General features: G+C 53.1%; 1 protein-coding gene across 3 annotated transcripts in view; it reads right to left on the reverse strand.

Annotated features, from left to right (window-relative positions):
* The window catches only part of CHD3 (chromodomain helicase DNA binding protein 3), a 195,727-nt gene that overhangs the window by 51,392 nt on the left and 127,490 nt on the right, over window positions 1-16,845 (reverse strand). For all 3 annotated transcript variants that reach the window (XM_075346709.1, XM_075346710.1, XM_075346708.1), the window contains exons 21-22: window positions 14,011-14,128; window positions 13,807-13,931 (exon numbers count right to left, since the gene is read on the reverse strand). In XM_075346709.1, coding sequence (XP_075202824.1) covers window positions 13,807-13,931; window positions 14,011-14,128 — 243 coding nt within the window. The remainder of the gene's footprint in view (window positions 1-13,806; window positions 13,932-14,010; window positions 14,129-16,845) is intronic.

The raw sequence follows: 16,845 nt of genomic DNA on the forward strand, positions 1-16,845 counted from the left end.
GGCGGGTGCTGGGTCTCCCAATTGGAGCTAGAAGAAAAGGAATTTACGGTAAGTAACAAAATTCCCTTCTTCTTCGGCGCTCCATTGGGAGACCCAGACGATTGGGACGTCCAAAAGCAGTCCCTGGGTGGGTAAATGAATACCTCAAGTTTGGACTGTAAAAACAGCCCTTCCCTACATGGAGGCAACCTCCGCCTGCAGGACTCATCTACTTAGGCTGGCATCCGCCTAAGCGTAGGCATGCACCTGAAAATGCTTGGTGAAGGTGTGCAGACTCGACCAGGTAGCCGCCTGGCACACCTGCTGAGCCGTAGCCTGGTGCCGTAATGCCCAGGACGCACCCACGGCTCTGGTAGAATGGGCCTTCAGCCCTGATGGAACCGGAAGCCCAGTAGAACGGTAGGCTTCAAGGATTGATTCCTTGATCCATCGAGCCAGGGTGGATTTTGCAGCCTGCGACCCCTTGCGCTGACCAGTGACAAGGACAAAGAGTGCATCCGAGCGGCGCAGGGGCGCCGTGCGGGAATGTAGATTCTGGGTGCTCTACACCAGATCCAACAATGCAAAGCCATTACATATCGATGAAATGGATAAAAGGAAGGTAAGGAGATATCCTGATTGTGATAAAAAGGGGATACCACCTTAGGGAGAAACTCTGGGATCGGGCGCAGCACTACCTTATCTTGGTGAACACCAGGAAGGGAGCTTTGGATGACCGCGCTGCTAGTTCGGACACTCTCCGAAGAGACGTGACCGCTACCAGAAAGGCCACTTTCTGTGAAAGTCGAGAAAGTGAAACATCCCTCAGAGGCTCGAAGGGCGGCTCCTGGAGAGCAATTAATACCCTGTTCAGATCCCATGGGTCTAACGGCCTCTTGTACGGAGGGACAATGTGATAACCCCCCTGCAGGAACGTGCGTACCTGAGGAAGTCGTACTAGGCGCTTCTGAAAGAATACCGACAGCGCTGCGACTTGTCCTTTAAGGGAGCCGAGCGACAAACCTTTTCCCAATCCAGATGCAGGAAGGGAGGAAAAAGGAGACAATGCAAATGTCCAGGGAGACACTCCCTGAGCAGAGCACTAAGATAAGAATATCTTCCACGTCTTGTGGTAGATCTTGGCAGACGTCGGCTTCCTAGCCCGTCTCATGGTGGCAATGACGTCTTGAGATAATCCTGAAGACGCTAGGATCTCGGACTCGATGGCCACACAGTCAGGTTCAGGGCCGTAGAATTCAGTGGAAAAAACGGCCCTTGGGACAGTAAGTCTGGCCGGTCTGAGAGTGCCCACGGTTGGCCGACCGTGAGATGCCACAGATCCGGGAACCACGACCTCCTCGGCCAGTCTGGGACGACGAGGATGGCGCGGCGGCAATCGGAGCTGAGCTTGCGTAGCACTCTGGGCAACAGTGCCAGAGGTGGAAACACATAGGGTAGCTGGAACTGCGACCAATCCTGAACTAGGGCGCCTGCCGCCAGAGCTCTTTGCTCGTGAGACCGCGCCATGAAAATCGGGACCTTGTTGTTGTGCCGAGACGCCATTAGGTCGACGTCCGGTATCCCCCAGCGGCTACAGATTTCCTGACACCATTCTGGGTGCAGAGGCCATTCCCCTGCGTCCATGCCCTGGCGACTGAGGAAGTCTGCTTCCCAATTTTTTACGCCCGGGATGTGAACTGCGGACATGGTGGATGCTCTGTCTCCCACCCACATCAGAATCCGCCGGATTGCCTGGTAGGCTTGGCGATGCGTGTTCCGCCTTGGTGGGTGATGTATGCCACCGCTGTGGAATTGTCCGACTGAATTCGGATCTGTTTACCTTCCAGCCACTGCTGGAAGGCTTGCAGGGCAAGATACACTGCCCAGATTTCCAGAACATTGATCTGAAGGATGGACTCCTCTGAAGAGAGTCCTTGACCGTCTGAGAAGGGAGACGTTCCTGTCTAGGGACGTCGACTCCCCAACCCATTGGCAAAGCATGTCCCATTGAAGTGGACGCAGATGAAACTGCGCGAAAGTGACTGCCTCTGCATGAGGCATCTTAAGGGGTGTGACTGGCCTTGAAGGAGAGACTGCACCCCCGTCTGTAGTGAACGCTGCTTGTCCAGCGGAAGCTTCACTATCGCTGAGGGAGTGTGAAACTCCATGCCCAGATATGTCAGCGATTGGGTCGAACCTTGAAAAGTTGATGATCCACCCGAAACTCTGGAGAGTCTCCAGCGCCACGTTCAGGCTGTGTTGGCATGCCTCTTGAGAGGGTGCCTTGACAAGTGGATCGTCCCAGTAAGGATCACAGAGTGACCCTGAGAGTGCAGGACTGCTCCCACTGCTGCCCTGAACTTGGTGAAAACCCGTAGGGCTGTTGCCAGACCGAAGGGCAGGGCTACGAACTGAAGATGCTCGTTTTCAATAACGAAACGTAGCAAACGCTGGTGCTCTGGAGCAATCGGCACGTGGAGATAAGCATCCTGATGTCTATTGATGCTAGGAAATCTCCTTGAGACATTGAGGCAATGACGGAGCGGAGGGTTACATCCGGAACCGCCTGGCCTTCACGTGCTTGGTGAGCAGTTTTAGGTCCAGAACGGAACGGAAAGAGTCACCCTTTTTTGGCACCCTAATCAGATTGGAGGAAAAAACCGTGTCTTGTTCCTGAAGAGGAACAGGGATTACCACTCCTTCTGCCTGCAGAAGAGCATCGGCTCGGTGGGGGGAGGGGAAGTTCTGAAGAATCGAGCCGGAGGACGAGAACAGAGCTCTATCCTGTACACGTGAGACACAATGTCTCTCACCCACCGGTCTGTGACCTGCGGCAGCTAAATGTCGCCAAGCGGGAGAGTCTGCCACCAACCGCGGATGCGGAGAGAGAGAGCTGAAAGTCATGAGGAGACCGCCTTGGTAGCGGTTCCTCCGGCTGCCTTCCTTGGGCGTGATTGAGCCCGGCCGGAATCTGAGCCCCTCTGAGCCTTTTGAGCCCTTTTGGACGAGGACAATTGGGACCTGCCCGAGCCTGGGAAGGACCGAAACCTCGACTGTCCCTCCAGGACAGCATTACTAGGGTAAGTCGCAATGCAGACATTGCGAGGTTAAGGACACCACCTGCGGCACAGATGTACATGTGCTCAAGACCAGCTGCGCAAGACCAGCTGAAATAGCTTAGAGTGCCCATACGGCTGCGAATGCCGGAGCCACCGACACGCTGATAGCTTCACAGACAGATTTCAACCAGAGGTCCATCTGTCTGTCAATGGCATCTTTAAGTGAAGTCCCATCTCCACTGCAACTATGGATCTAGCCGCAAGCCTGGAGATTGGGGGATCCACCTTTGGACCCTGGGTCCAGCGCTTTACCACGTCAGGGGGAAGGGATAACGTGTATCCTTAATACGTTTGGAGAAAACGCTTATCTGGTAAGCGTGGTGTTTCTGAACTGCTTCTCTGAAGTCAGCGTGGCCAGAAAAGTACTCAATATACGCATGAGATACTGAAAAGGGATTTCTCCTGCTGTGAAGCTGACTCCTCCACTGGGGGAGCTGAGGGAGAAATATCCAACATTCCATTGATGGACGCTATAAGATCATTCACTATGGCGTCACCATCCGGAGTATCCGGATTGAGAGCGGTGTCAGGACCAAAGCCCTGATCAGCTACGTCTGCCTCATCATACAGAGAGTCCTCCTGCTGGGACCCTGACCAGTGATGAAGCCGAGTGCCGCACCCAGCGAGCCTTCACCTTCACCATGGAATGCCTGGGACCCCCCCGGAGCACTGATTATGTTCCAAATGAGGGTGACCAGGGAGCATTAATCAAGATTGCCCATGGCCTGTCTGGACTGCAAAGTCTCTATCCCATGACAATCTATCAGCCGAAACTGCAACTCCGTCCCTGTCCCTGGACAGGGTTCACAGGTGGTTCCTTTGGCCACCTCTAGTAGAGACCCCGGCTGACCAAGTGCTACAGGGGAGCATTGCACACAATGGGGGTCAGTGGAACCTGCCGGTGGAACAGTATCACATGCAGTAAAAGCAGCATAGAAAGCCTGTGTTGCTTTTTTGCTGCTGTATTCTAGCCATCTATGCAATGTATAGCATACAAGCATAAGTACAATGACCACTTCAGCACATGCAATACAAGCAGCATAGAAAGCCTGTGCCTTGGCACCCTTGCTTTTTTGCTGCTGTTGTCCAGCCATCTAGGAGAATATAGCCAAGAGTAGGGACCGTACAGTGCAATGTATAGCATACAAGCATAAGTACAAATGAACACTTCGGCACATGCAATACAAGCAGCCTATAAAGCCTGTGCCTTGGCACCCATGCTTTTTTGCTGCTGTTGTCCAGCCCTCTAGGAGAATATAGCCAAGAGTAGCGACCGTACAGTGCAATGTATAGCATACAAGCATAAGTACAAATGAACACTTCAGCACATGCAATACAAGCAGCATCGAAAACCTGTGCCTTAGCACCCTTGCTTTTTTGCTGCTGTTATCTCGCCATCTAGGAGAGCATATAGCCAAAAATAGCGACCTACAGTGCAGTGTATAGCATACAAGCATAAAATACAAATGGACACTTCGGTATTTAGTGGGGTCAGCACTTCAGGTGCTGCTTACCGCCCACCTATAACGCGGGTGTGTGGTCGCCAGAGCCCTGTGACTGGTTGCCCAGAGCATGTCTCCGTTCCCCAGCTCGGACTGCGTGCAGGAATGGCTGCCGGCGTCCTGTGAAGAGGGGCGGGCCGTGGGCGTGCCCCAGACAAGAGCGGGAAACTGGCGTCCCACTGTGTCCAGTGAAGGGGGCTGGAGAATGCAAAGCAGACTCCAGCCCTCGGCGCTGACTTTCTGTACAGCGTCCCGCCTCTCCCCTGACTGGCAGGGCTGGAGGCGGGAACGAAACGAAAACTAGGCCGCAAAGCCGGGGACTCGAGTAATAAGCGCGGCCGTCCATGTGCACGGCCAGCGCGGAAGTCCCCGGCGCACCACAAGTCCCAGCCGCGCCACAATGTAAAAAACACCCAGCAGCGGCCGGCGCGGCAGTTCCCAATACATAAAGTCACTCAGCAAAGCTGTAGTGAATAATAGCACGAGCGCTCCGCGCTGTTGCCCCCGGCGCACTAACACTCCCAGCAATGCTGGTGTGTGTGTGCGCGCTTGCCCGGGGACACAGAGTACCTTAATGTAGCAGGGCCTGTCCCTGACGATACTCAGCTCCATATCCAGCAGGTTCTCTGGGTCTGTGGATGGAGCCCGGTCTCAGTGCCTGGAGACCTGTAAGATCCCACTTCGCCCAGAGCCCTGAGGGGGGATGGGGAAGGAAAACAGCATGTGGGCTCCAGCCTCCGTACCCGCAATGGATACCTCAACCTTACAAACACCCGACAAAAGTGGGGTGAGAAGGGAGCATGCTGGGGGCCCCATATGGGCCCACTTTTCTTCCAACCGACATAGTCAGCAGCTGCTGCTGACTAAAAACAGTGGAGCTATGCGTGGATGTCTGACCTCCTTCGCACAAAGCTTGAAAACTGATCAGCCCGTGATCCCACGGGGGGTGTATAGCCAGAAGGGGAGGGGCCTTACACTTTTTAGTGTAATGCTTTGTGTGGCCTCCGGAGGCAGTAGCTATACACCCAATCGTCTGGGTCTCCCAATGGAGCGCCGAAGAAATACAGATAGCGCTGAGACTTGTCCTTCAAGGGAGCTGAGCGACCAACCATTTTCCAACCAAGATTGTAGGAAGGAAGGAAAAATAGGCGACGCAAATGGCCAGGGAGAAACTCCTTGAGCAGAGCACCAAGATAAGAATATCTTCCACGATCTGTGGTAGATCTTGGCGGACGTTGGCTTCTTGGCCTGCGTCATGGTGACAACCACTCCTGAGATAATCCTGAAGACGCTATGATCCAGGACTCAATGGCTACACCGTCATGTTCAGGGCCGCAGAGTTCAGATGGAAAAAAGGGGCCCTTGAAACAGCAAGTCTGGTCGGTCTGGCAGTGACCACGGTTGGCCTACCGTGAGGTACCACAGATCCGGGAACCCCAACCTCCTCGGCCAATCTGGAGCGACGAGGATGGCGCGGCGACAGTCGGACTTGATCTTGCGCAGCACTCTGGGCAACAATGCCAGAGGTGGGACACATAAGGTAGCCGGGACTGCGACCAATGTTGAACTGAGGCGTCCGCCGCCAGAGCTCGATGATCGTGAGACTGTGCTATGAAGCCGGAACAAAGTTGTTGTGCCGTGACGCCATTATGTCGACGTCCGGCATCCCGCAGCGGCGACAAATCTCCTGAAACCCGTCCGGGTGAAGACACCATTCCCCTGCGTCCATACCCTGGCGACTGAGGAAGTCTGCTTCCTAGTTTACCACGCCTGGGATGTGAACTGCGGATATGGTGGATGCTGCGTGTTCTTCCGTGGTGGTTGATGTATGCCACCGCTGTGGAGATATCCGACTGAATTCGGATGTGCTTGCTTTTCAGCCACTGCTGGAAGGCTTGTAGGACAAGATACACTGCTCTGATTTCCAGAACATGGATCTGAAGGGTGGACTCTTGCTGAATCCACGTACCTTGAGCCCTGTGGCAGAGAAAAAACTGCTCCCCACTCTGACAGACTCGTGCCTGTCGTAACTACCGCCCAGGATGGGGGTAGGAAGGACCTTTTTTCTGACCATGAGGTGGGAAGAAGCCACCACCGTAGAGATTCTTTGGCCGCCTGAGAAGGGAGACGTCTCTGTCGATGGGCGTCGACTTCCCGTCTCATTGGCGGAGAATGTCCCATTGTAGTGGACGCAGATGAAACTGCGCGAAAGGGACTGCCGCCATTGCTACCATCTTACGTGAGAAGTGCATGAGGCGTCTCAAAGTGTGCGACTGATCCTAAGGAGAGATTGCAGCCTTGTCTGTAGTGAACGCTGTTTGTCTAGCGGAAGCTTCACTATCGCTGAGAGAGTATGAAACTCCCTGCCTAGATATGTTAGTGATTGGCCCGGGGTCGGATCTGACTTTGAAAAGTTGATGATCCACCCGAAACTCTGGAGAGTCTCCAGCGCAACGTTCGGCTGTGTTGGCATGTTCCTTAAGAGGGTGCCTTGACAAGTAGATCTCCCAAACACGGGATCACAGAGTGACCTTGAGATTGCAGGACTGGTACTACTGCTGCCATGACCTTAGCGAAGACCCGCGGGGCTATCGCCAGCCGGAAGGCAGAGTTACGAACTGAAGGTGTTCGTGTGTTATAACAAAGCGTAGAAACGCTGGAGCTCTGGATCAATCGGCACGTGGGGATAAGCATCCTTGACGTCTATCGATGTTAGGAAATTTCCTTGAAACATTGAGGCGATGACGGAGCGGGGGATTACATCCGGAACCGCCTGGTGTTCACGAGCTGGTTGAGCCGTGTTAGATCCAGAACGGGACGGAAATACTCGTCCTTTCTTGGCATCGCAAATAATTCGGAGTAAAACCGTGACCTTGTTCCTGAAGAGGAACGGGGGTCACCACTCGTTGTGCCTTTAGAGTGCCCACCGCCTGCAGAAGAGCATCGGCTCGGTCGGGAGGTGGAGAAGTTCCGAAGAATTGAGTTGGAGGACGAGAACTGAACTCTGTCCTGTACCCGTGAGACAGAATGTCTCTCACCCAACGGTCTTTGACCTGTGACAGCGAAATATCGCCAAGGCGGGAGAGCCTGCTACCGACCGAGGATGCGGAGAGAGGAGGCCGCAAGTCATGAGGAAGCCTCTTGGAAGTGGGTTTTCAGGCTGTCTTTTTTGGGCGTGACTGAGCCCGCCAAGAAACTGAGCTCCTCTGATCCTTTTGAGTCCTCTTTGGACGAGGAGAAATGGGACCTGCCCGAGCCTTGAAAAAACCGAAAACCCCGACTGTCCCTTGGTATGTTGGGGTTTGTTTTGTCTGGGCTGAGGTAAGGAAGAATCCTTACTCTTGAACTGTTTAATGATTACATCTCACGCACACTAAACAGTCGGTCAGCAGAACAAGGCAAACTGGTTAAGCCCTTTTTTGGAAGCAGAATCTGCCTTCCATTCAGTTAACGCCCAGGCCCTGCGTAAAACCACGGAGTGAGCGGACGCCACTGCCGTACGGGTCGTAGAGTCCAGGACAGCATTAATCGCATAAGACGCAAATGCAGACATTTGGGCGGTTAAGGATGACACTTGCGGAACAGATGTACGTGTGACCGTGTCCATCTGTGTAAGACAAGCTGAAGTAGCTTGGTGCCTCTACGGCTGCGAATGCTGGAGCTAACAGCGCGCCGATAGCCTCATAGATGGATTTCGACCAGAGATCCCTCTGTCTGTCAGTGGCATCTTTAAGTGCAGCCCCATCTTCCACTGCAACTATGGATCTAGCTGCAAGCTGGAGATTGGAGGATGCCCCTTGGGACACTGGGTCCAGCCATTGCCCACGTCAGGGGGTAGGGATAACGTGTATCCTCAGCCGTTTGGAGAAGCGCTTAACTGAATAAGCGTGGTGTTCCTGGACTGCCTGTGTAAAGTCAGGGTGGTCAAGGAAAGTATTTAATTTACGCTTGGGATACGTGAATGGAATTTCTCCTGCTATGAAGCTGACTCCTCCACTGGAGGAGCTGGGGGAGAAATAACTAACATTCTATTGATGGACGCTATGAGATTATTGACTATGGCGTCACCATCAGGTGTATCCAGATTGAGAGCGGTCTCAGGATTAGATCTTGAGCAGCTACCTCCGCCACATCACACAGAGAGTCCGCTTGCTGGGACCCTGACTAGTGTGATGAAGTCGATGGCCGCTCATAGTGAGCCTCTCAGGCTGTCTGGGACTGTCGTCCGTGTCAGATCACTCTGGGAAGCACATGACCCCTCGGAGCTCAAAGTTGTTCCCACTGAGGGGGACCATGGATAATGATGAACAGTGGCCATGGGTTTGAGAGACTTGTCTGGACTGCAAGGCTTCTAGTATCATAGCCATAGTCTCAGAAAATCTGTCAGTAAATACTGCAGGCTCCGTCCCCATGTCCTGGACGGTTAGCAGAGACTCCGTAGTATACAATGGGGGTCTATGTACACTGCCGGCCATATAGCCATACATGCTGTACCGGCTGCATAGAAAACATGTGCTTCTGCACCTCTGTTTTACACAGACAATATGCTGTTATGTCCTCCGCACAATCAAGGAGGGTATATACAAAAATGCCACCAAACAGTGCAATGCATAGTGAATAAGCATATATGTATATGTGCACTTCGGCACTAGTGGAGTCAGCCCCACAGGTGCTGCTTAACGCCTGGTCACAGCGGTTGTGTGACTATCCGAATCCCTGCCAGGGATTCCTAAACTTGTCTCTTCTGTCGCTACAGAAAACACTGACAAGAATGGCTGCCGGCGTCCTGTGTAGAGGAGGAAGCCGTGGGCGTGCCTGAGAAAGTGCGGGAATCCGGCTTCACAGTGTACACAGTGAGAGGGGTGGAGTATGCAAAGCATACTCCAGCTCTCAGCGCTGCCGGTTTCACAGTGCACACAGTGAGAGGGGTGGAGTATGCAAAGCATACTCCAGCTCTCAGCGCTGCCGTGCTGTGCAGCGTCACGCCCCTACCCTGACTGGCAGGTCTGTGGGCGGAAACGAAGTGAGACTAGGCCGCGCAAGCCGGGGACTCGAGTTGATAAGCGCGGCCGGCATATAAGCCTTGGTCGGCGCGGAAGTCCCCGGCGCACCACAAGTCCCAGCCGCGCCCGAAATAAAAATGGCAACGGCGGTTAGCGCGGTAGTCCCCTAATACACTAACACACCCAGCAAGCTGTAGTGTGCGATGGCACTAGTGCGGGCAGCGCCGCCGTCCCTGGCGCACTAACACACCCAGCAATGCTGCCGTGTGTCTGCGCGGTCCCCACAGGGACACAGAGTACCTTAACGTAGCAGGGCCATGTCCCTGAGGATACTCCGCTCCATGTCCAGCAGATTCCCAGGAGCTGTGGATGGAGCACGGCCTCAGTGCCTGGAGGCCGGTAAGATCCCACTTCACCAGAGCCCTGAGGGGGATGGGGAAGGAAAACAGCATGTGGGCTCCAGCCTCCGTACCCGCAATGGGTACCTCAACCTTAACAAACACCCGACAAGAGTGGGGTGAGAAGGGAGCATGCTGGGGGCCCTTTAGTATGGGCTCTCTTTTCTTCCATCCGATATAGTCAGCAGCTACTGCTGACTAAACAGTGGAGCTATGCGTGGATGTCTGACCTCCTTCGCACAAAGCACAAAACTGGTGAGCCAGTGATCCCACTGGGGGTGTATAGCCAGAAGGGGAGGGGCCTTACACTTTTGAGTGTAATACTTTGTGTGGCCTCCGGAGGCAGTAGCTATACACCCCAATTGTCTGGGTCTCCCAATGGAGCGACAAAGAAAAGTGTTGTTTAAAGTTTCCCACAAGCCACCTGGAGACACCAAGCATGTGGAAGAAGGTGCTCTGCTCAGATGAAACCAAAATCACACTATTTGGGCACAATGCCAAACGATATGTTTGGCGTAAAAGCAACACAGCTCATCACCCTGAGCACACCATCCCCACTGTCAAACATGGTGGAGGCAGCATCATGGTTTGGGCCTGCTTTTCTTCAGCAGGGACAGGGAAGATGGTTAAAATTGATGGGAAGATGGAGCCAAATACAGGACCATTCTTGAGGAAAACCTGTTGGAGTCTGCAAAAGACCTGAGACTGGGACGGAGATTTGTCTTCCAACAAGACAATGATCCCAAACATAAAGCAAAATCTACAATGGAATGGTTCACAAATAAAGGTATCCAGGTGTTAGAATGGCCAAGTCACAGTCCAGACCTGAACCCAATCGAGAATTTGTGGAAAGAGCTGAAAGAGCTGAAAACTGCTGTTCACAAACGCCTCCATCCAACCTCACTCAGCTCCAGCTGTTTACAAAGGAAGAATGGGCGAGAATTTCAGCCTCTCCATGTGCAAAACTGATAGACACACACCCCAAGAGACTGCAGCTGTAATCGCAGCAACAAGGGGCGCCACAAAGGATTAACTTACAGGGGATGAATAATATTGCACGCACCAATTTTCAGTTTGTTATAAAAGTTTAAAATAAGCAATACATTTCCTTCACCTTCACAATTGTGTCACTTGTTGTTGATTCTTCACCAGAACATTAACATTTATATCTTTATTTTTGAAGCCTGAAATGTGGGAAAAGGTTGAAAAATTCAAGGGGCTGAATACTTTCACAAGGCACGTGTTGTATTAAAGTGTGTTGCATAATGAAGTTTTAGACCCCTTTACAGTGTAAGCTATGCTGTGTCATACATGTATTAATATGCACAGGAATAGATAGAGGGTTTGTTAGTGCAGGTGCTAACAAGCACAGATATAGATACTTTTGGTAACTAAGGCAACAATCCCCCTGTTCCAAGTGTGAGTTGGACTGGCTGATGCCCCCCTCTTGGGGAGTGTGGATGGTTTAACCCAGACAGAAAAAGTGCGGGAAAGAGTCTGTGAGGAGGGAGACTGTCTGTGAGGAGAGAGACTGTCTGTGAGGAGAGAGACTGTCTGTGAGGAGAGAGACTGTCTGTGAGGAGAGAGACTGTCTGTGAGGAGAGAGACTGTCTGTGAGGAGAGAGACTGTGTGAGGAGAGAGACTGTGTGAGGAGAGAGACTGTCTGTGGGAGATTCAGGAAGTGTTGTGCCTCTGACATGGTGTTTTATCTTGCGGGACGCTGACTGAGGAGAATCCGATAAGCACGGAGTGGGAAGATATACGGTGCTAGATGTGACACTTCTGTAAGTCGGACCATGAGAGAACCCAGACTTTAGCCAGGCCAGGACCCATAAGAAGGGAAGACGTCGCCCGGAGGAGCCCAGCCGCCCCGTGCCTGAAGAGAAGAGAGGTCCAGTTATGGCTATACGCCGGAGGAATCCTCCCTTTCGGGTCAGAGTTAGGGTGCCGCCTGTCTCCCCGCTGCCCGAGACACATTCTGCAGGTTCAGCTCTGTCTCAGCACCATTCTCAGGGGTTGGCCCAATCCTCCGCTGTGCAGCCACCAGAATCAAAGTGTGGAAAGCGGGTGAGTGCACATGATCGGGCCGAGTCACACTTGGGTATGACTCGCACGAGTGCAATGTGAGAAAATCTGGCACTGCACTCGGCCCCATGTAAGACAATGCTGCAGCTCAAATCTGCGAGTATTTTTCTCAGTCCTTAACAGACAGAGGAAAAAAATCGCAGCGTGCTGTTGTCTGCGAGAGCCGTATCACTCACACCCATACAAGTCTGAGTGCGAGAAAAACATCCAACTGCACTCGGATGTTATCCCAGTGCAGTGCGATATACGCACAGGCTGACAATGGAGGAGATGGGGAGATTAACCCCTCCCTCTCCACTGCAGCGCCAGCCCTCTCCTTCGCAGCTGTGACCCGATCACAAGATCGGATCACAGTCGCCTGACACTTAGCTCACGCTCGCAGCAGTGACTGAGCCGAGGGTCATTAGCACATCGCATCCATTACTCTTGCATCGGATGCCATACGCTAATGTGACCCCGGCCTAAATCGAACTCTGGCCAATTGCGCGTGACATGGCATCCTTGGATTGGCTGTCGGACGACAGCAGTCCCGATGACGTAGCAACTGTGGACTGGCCTTCAGACGTCAGCAGTCCCGATGACATGGCAACTCTGGACTGGCCGTCAGACATCAGCAGTCCCAATGACGAGGCAACTCTGGACTGGCCGTCGGATGTCAGCAGTCCCGATGACGTGGCTTCTCTGGACTGGCCGTCGGACGTTAGCAGTCCCGATGACGTGGCTTCTCTGGACTGGCCGTCGGACGTCAGCAGTCCCAATGACGTGGCTTCTCTGGACTGGCCGTTGGACGTCAGCAGTCCTGATGACGTGGCTTCTCCGGACTGGCCGTCGGACATCCGCAGTCCCGATGACGTGGCTTCTCTGGACTGGCCGTCGGACGTTAGAAGTCCCGATGACATGGCCTCTCTGGACTGGCCGTTCGACATCAGCTACACTGACTGGGCATGAGCTGAGACTGGGCGTTGCTTAGGTTATTTAGGGGCGCCGCCAACGCCGGATGGCGCTCAGTCTTTGCTTGCCATGCGGTGGAAGAATCTGCTAGGCAGTTCTCTCCACCTAATAATTATAGCGGTCTCTCTGCTTACCCGCTACTGAGTAATATTAGTGGGTAACTGCGCTGGTTAAGCGTATTGGTTTCTGCAGTATTCCACATATATACCTGCAGCGATAATGTTGGGGTTACCTCTGCTATCTTTAAGCCTGCCTCACCTCTAACTGCGTAACAGCGCAGATTTAGTGTACTGTTAGTAGTGAAGTCTGTAGTTGTCCGTCCAGCTCTCTGGGCTCTTAGCAGCTATATTCCATCTATAGCACGGTGGACCCTGGGTTGCGCTTAGGATTGTATAAACCATCCTCCTCCTAAGCCGCCAACCCTTTAACAGGTCCCCTTCTGCCTTGCCTGGAGAAGTGTGCGCCAATGAACGTTTCTGTCCCCAGATAGAGATGGCTCCCCACAATGGTACCAGGAGTATGCATTGGTAAACCTTGGTCAGGGCGTAGTGTAAGCTGCAGTCATTATGGCTCCAATAGTTGAGGCCAGTCAGATTGTAGCGTAGCTAAGTGTACTTGTTTATTACCTGTATAATTTCTCGTACCCCCTTCTCGCTGTCTTTTGCGTGTCCCTGCCTGTAAATAAACCCTGTTTATCTGTAGTGTTGTCTTGTGCCATAACTTACTCTACACTGCGGTGGTCCCTGGATCATCACATCACGTATTTACCTGAATGTCGTTGTGGGGGTTCCAGTCTGAATCGTAGATAATGACAGTGTCCGCAGTCGCCAGGTTGATCCCCAGGCCCCCGGCGCGGGTGGAGAGTAAGAAGCAGAACTGATGAGCTCCGGGAGCTACAAAACAAAGGAGCGGATGAAGACAGAGGACGATCTCAGGATGTAAAACTGAATCGTGACCGGAAAGCGTCCTCACCGTTAAATCTGTCGATAGACTCCTGCCTGAGTGCGCCGGTGATCCCTCCGTCTATCCGCTCATATTTATACCCCTCGTAGTCCAGGAAGTCTTCTAACAGGTCCAGCATCTTGGTCATCTACAAAAGAGAAATGATGGATGAATGGCTGCATAAATTCTCATAGTGGCCACCGGATCAGAGCCCTGGGATGCGCCTCCTCCCTGCTCCTCTTTTAATTAGCCGGCCTGACATGACGTCATCATCGACAAACAATATCGGAACAGGCTAATCAAGAGAAGGTGGTTGTGAGGTAAATCCGGAGATGACGATAAATCATGACATTCAAGTCATGTCAGGAAGCCCTCTCCTGGTGTCACTACCCCCTTCCCTTCACACAACTGGTTTAGCAACAAATCCATGGCCATGTCCTGTGATATGGAAATTAGGTGGCTTTAGGACAATGGACACAGGATGACTCCCTGCCGTCACCCTGTAGTAGGAGCTGCTAGCTAGTTAGCAAGGCTATGGAAATAGCCAGACAGAACGACTCCAGTAAAAAATGGTTCATATCTCGCAAGCCATATTTCCGATAAATATGGCAACCATAAAAATGGTGTCTCCGCATGTGGACGATGCCGGCACCCCCTTTTTATGGGAACAGGACATTGGGAAATGCCCCAGGCGTGATATCAGCCAATGGGGAACTGGCAGACAGGTCATGAGTCCCCTCGTTCTGTAGCTAAATTCATAACTGTCACAATGAGAGCATTGGCGTCCGTCTACGACGCTCCCAGGCACAGTTATAGCCAAAATCCCCTTTGCTGGATAATTCTGATCCATGCAGGGGGAGTGGCAGTGCTTCCCTGTGAGGTCACTAAGGTAGGAGGGGACCTGGATCTGCCCAGGTTGATAACCCTACTTCGGCCATTTTCCAGTGTTCTTCTGCTCGGGGGCCTGGTTGGGAAAGACCTGTGAGAGGGTTCCTGGAAACCTGGTCTACAGCGCCCCCCTGTGGCCAGACGCACAAGGTAACTGATTGAACTGTGTATGCCTGTTTGTAAACCATGCTTTATCTGTAACTGTACTCTGACATAACTGTATATTCTGTAGATTCCCTATTGTATATATTGTAGTTTCTAGTGTGCTTTAGGCGATTAAATTATATAATTAATCTTGGGCTGTTCTGTTATCTCGATCTTGAATCCCACGTCTGTGTGTTCGGCTAATAGTTACCGTAAATCGGTTGGTGGCAGCGAGTTGTGCCAAGGATTATTGTGGGGAGGCCAGTGAGATTCGGGGAGAGTTTATATATTCCGCCCGCGGAGGTCGGGGGAATATATACCCTACTCTCACCGGGGACCCTTCAATAATCGGCATAAGTAGTATAGCGGCCTCCTTTCTTATTGTCGGGCAATTCCATAATTGGCCTGACTATAAGAGGGGCGCTAGAGAGCGCGTCACGTGCTCTGTCTGTCGGTCGGGAGGTATAAAGGAGGGTTGACTCCTGCTTGTTACCCCCCGATCGTGACGTACTGGTAGCCAGCGCGGGGGATTTTCGAGTGACCCCCCCGGTGGTTTGTGACATATTGGTGGCAGCGGTGGGATCGAGATAATAGTGTGTGTGAGTGTGAGACCCATACTCCCAGACACTAAAGACTGCCTGCAGCAGCTGTGGCTGCTGGGGTCTTCAGACCAGCTCAACACTAGAGTGTCAGAGTGCAGATACTGTAAGGTGTGTGGAGGCATCAGGTGTCAGTTCTGTGTCAGTGACCAAAAGTCTGCAAGAATGGCTGAGAGCACCAGGAGCAAAGCCAAAGGAATGGCCGATGCTCAGGCCAGAGACGATGAGGAGGTTGTCCACGAGTCCTCCAGGAGCTCGACGCCAGAAAACAGCTCTGCAGAGGACATTGCACAACCGGGCACTGCTGGACAAGATGAGGAGCAGCTCGCCCAAGGGTCCTCAACGAGCCAGACGCCAGCCCTCCGCTCTGCAATGGACAGTGAAGCACCAGGCTCCGCAGCGGGCCGCAGATCACCACGTGCCATTCCACCGAGCCTGGGAGGCTCGGATAGCCTTCTTCAAATGGCTATGGCCCTACGCCAGGCTGGAGACCGGGAGGGCTACAAGGAACTCATGGCCGAGCGTGAGCGGCAAGCAGCGCGTGAAGAGCGCCAGGCAGAGCGTAACTACCAGCTGCAGCTAGCTCAGCTCCGGCCCTCATCAGCCACCCGTGACCTTCCAGACACCAAACTTCCAAAGGTCCGTGTTGAGGACTTCCCAGTGCTGGAGAAGGATGGAGACTTGGACTCTTTCTTGACTGCTTTTGAACGGACTTGCTTGCAGCATCATCTGAACAAGGACCAGTGGGCCAAATACCTGACCCCCCGTTTAAGGGGTAAGGCCCTGGATATCCTTGGGGACTTGCCTGCTGAGGCGGATCAGGGCTACGACACCATCAAGCGGGCCCTGATCCAACAGTACAACCTCACCCCGGAGTCCTACCGCAAGAAGTTCCGGAGCCTACAGAAGGGACCAAAGGACTCCTGGGCTGACCACCGGCGGGCACTTGCCCGAGCTGCCGACCACTGGACCCAAGGCCTGCAGCTTTCCACCGGACCGGAGATCCTGGACTTGTTCATCACGGAGCAACTCTTGTGGAACTGCCCTGAGGATCTCCGCCAGTTCATCCGAGACCAGAAGCCAAAGGGATCCACGGCTACAGCTGCCCTGGCAGATGACTACACCAACAATCGGGCTCCTGAAGCCAGGAGAGCAGCCACCAGCAGCACCTGGAGAGGGGGTAAGATGAACTCTGCGACTGCCCCACCTGCCCCTAGACTGCAGGGGGTGTCCC

The sequence above is a fragment of the Anomaloglossus baeobatrachus genome, chromosome 4 (genome assembly GCF_048569485.1).
Source record: "Anomaloglossus baeobatrachus isolate aAnoBae1 chromosome 4, aAnoBae1.hap1, whole genome shotgun sequence".
Taxonomy (NCBI): domain Eukaryota; kingdom Metazoa; phylum Chordata; class Amphibia; order Anura; family Aromobatidae; genus Anomaloglossus; species Anomaloglossus baeobatrachus.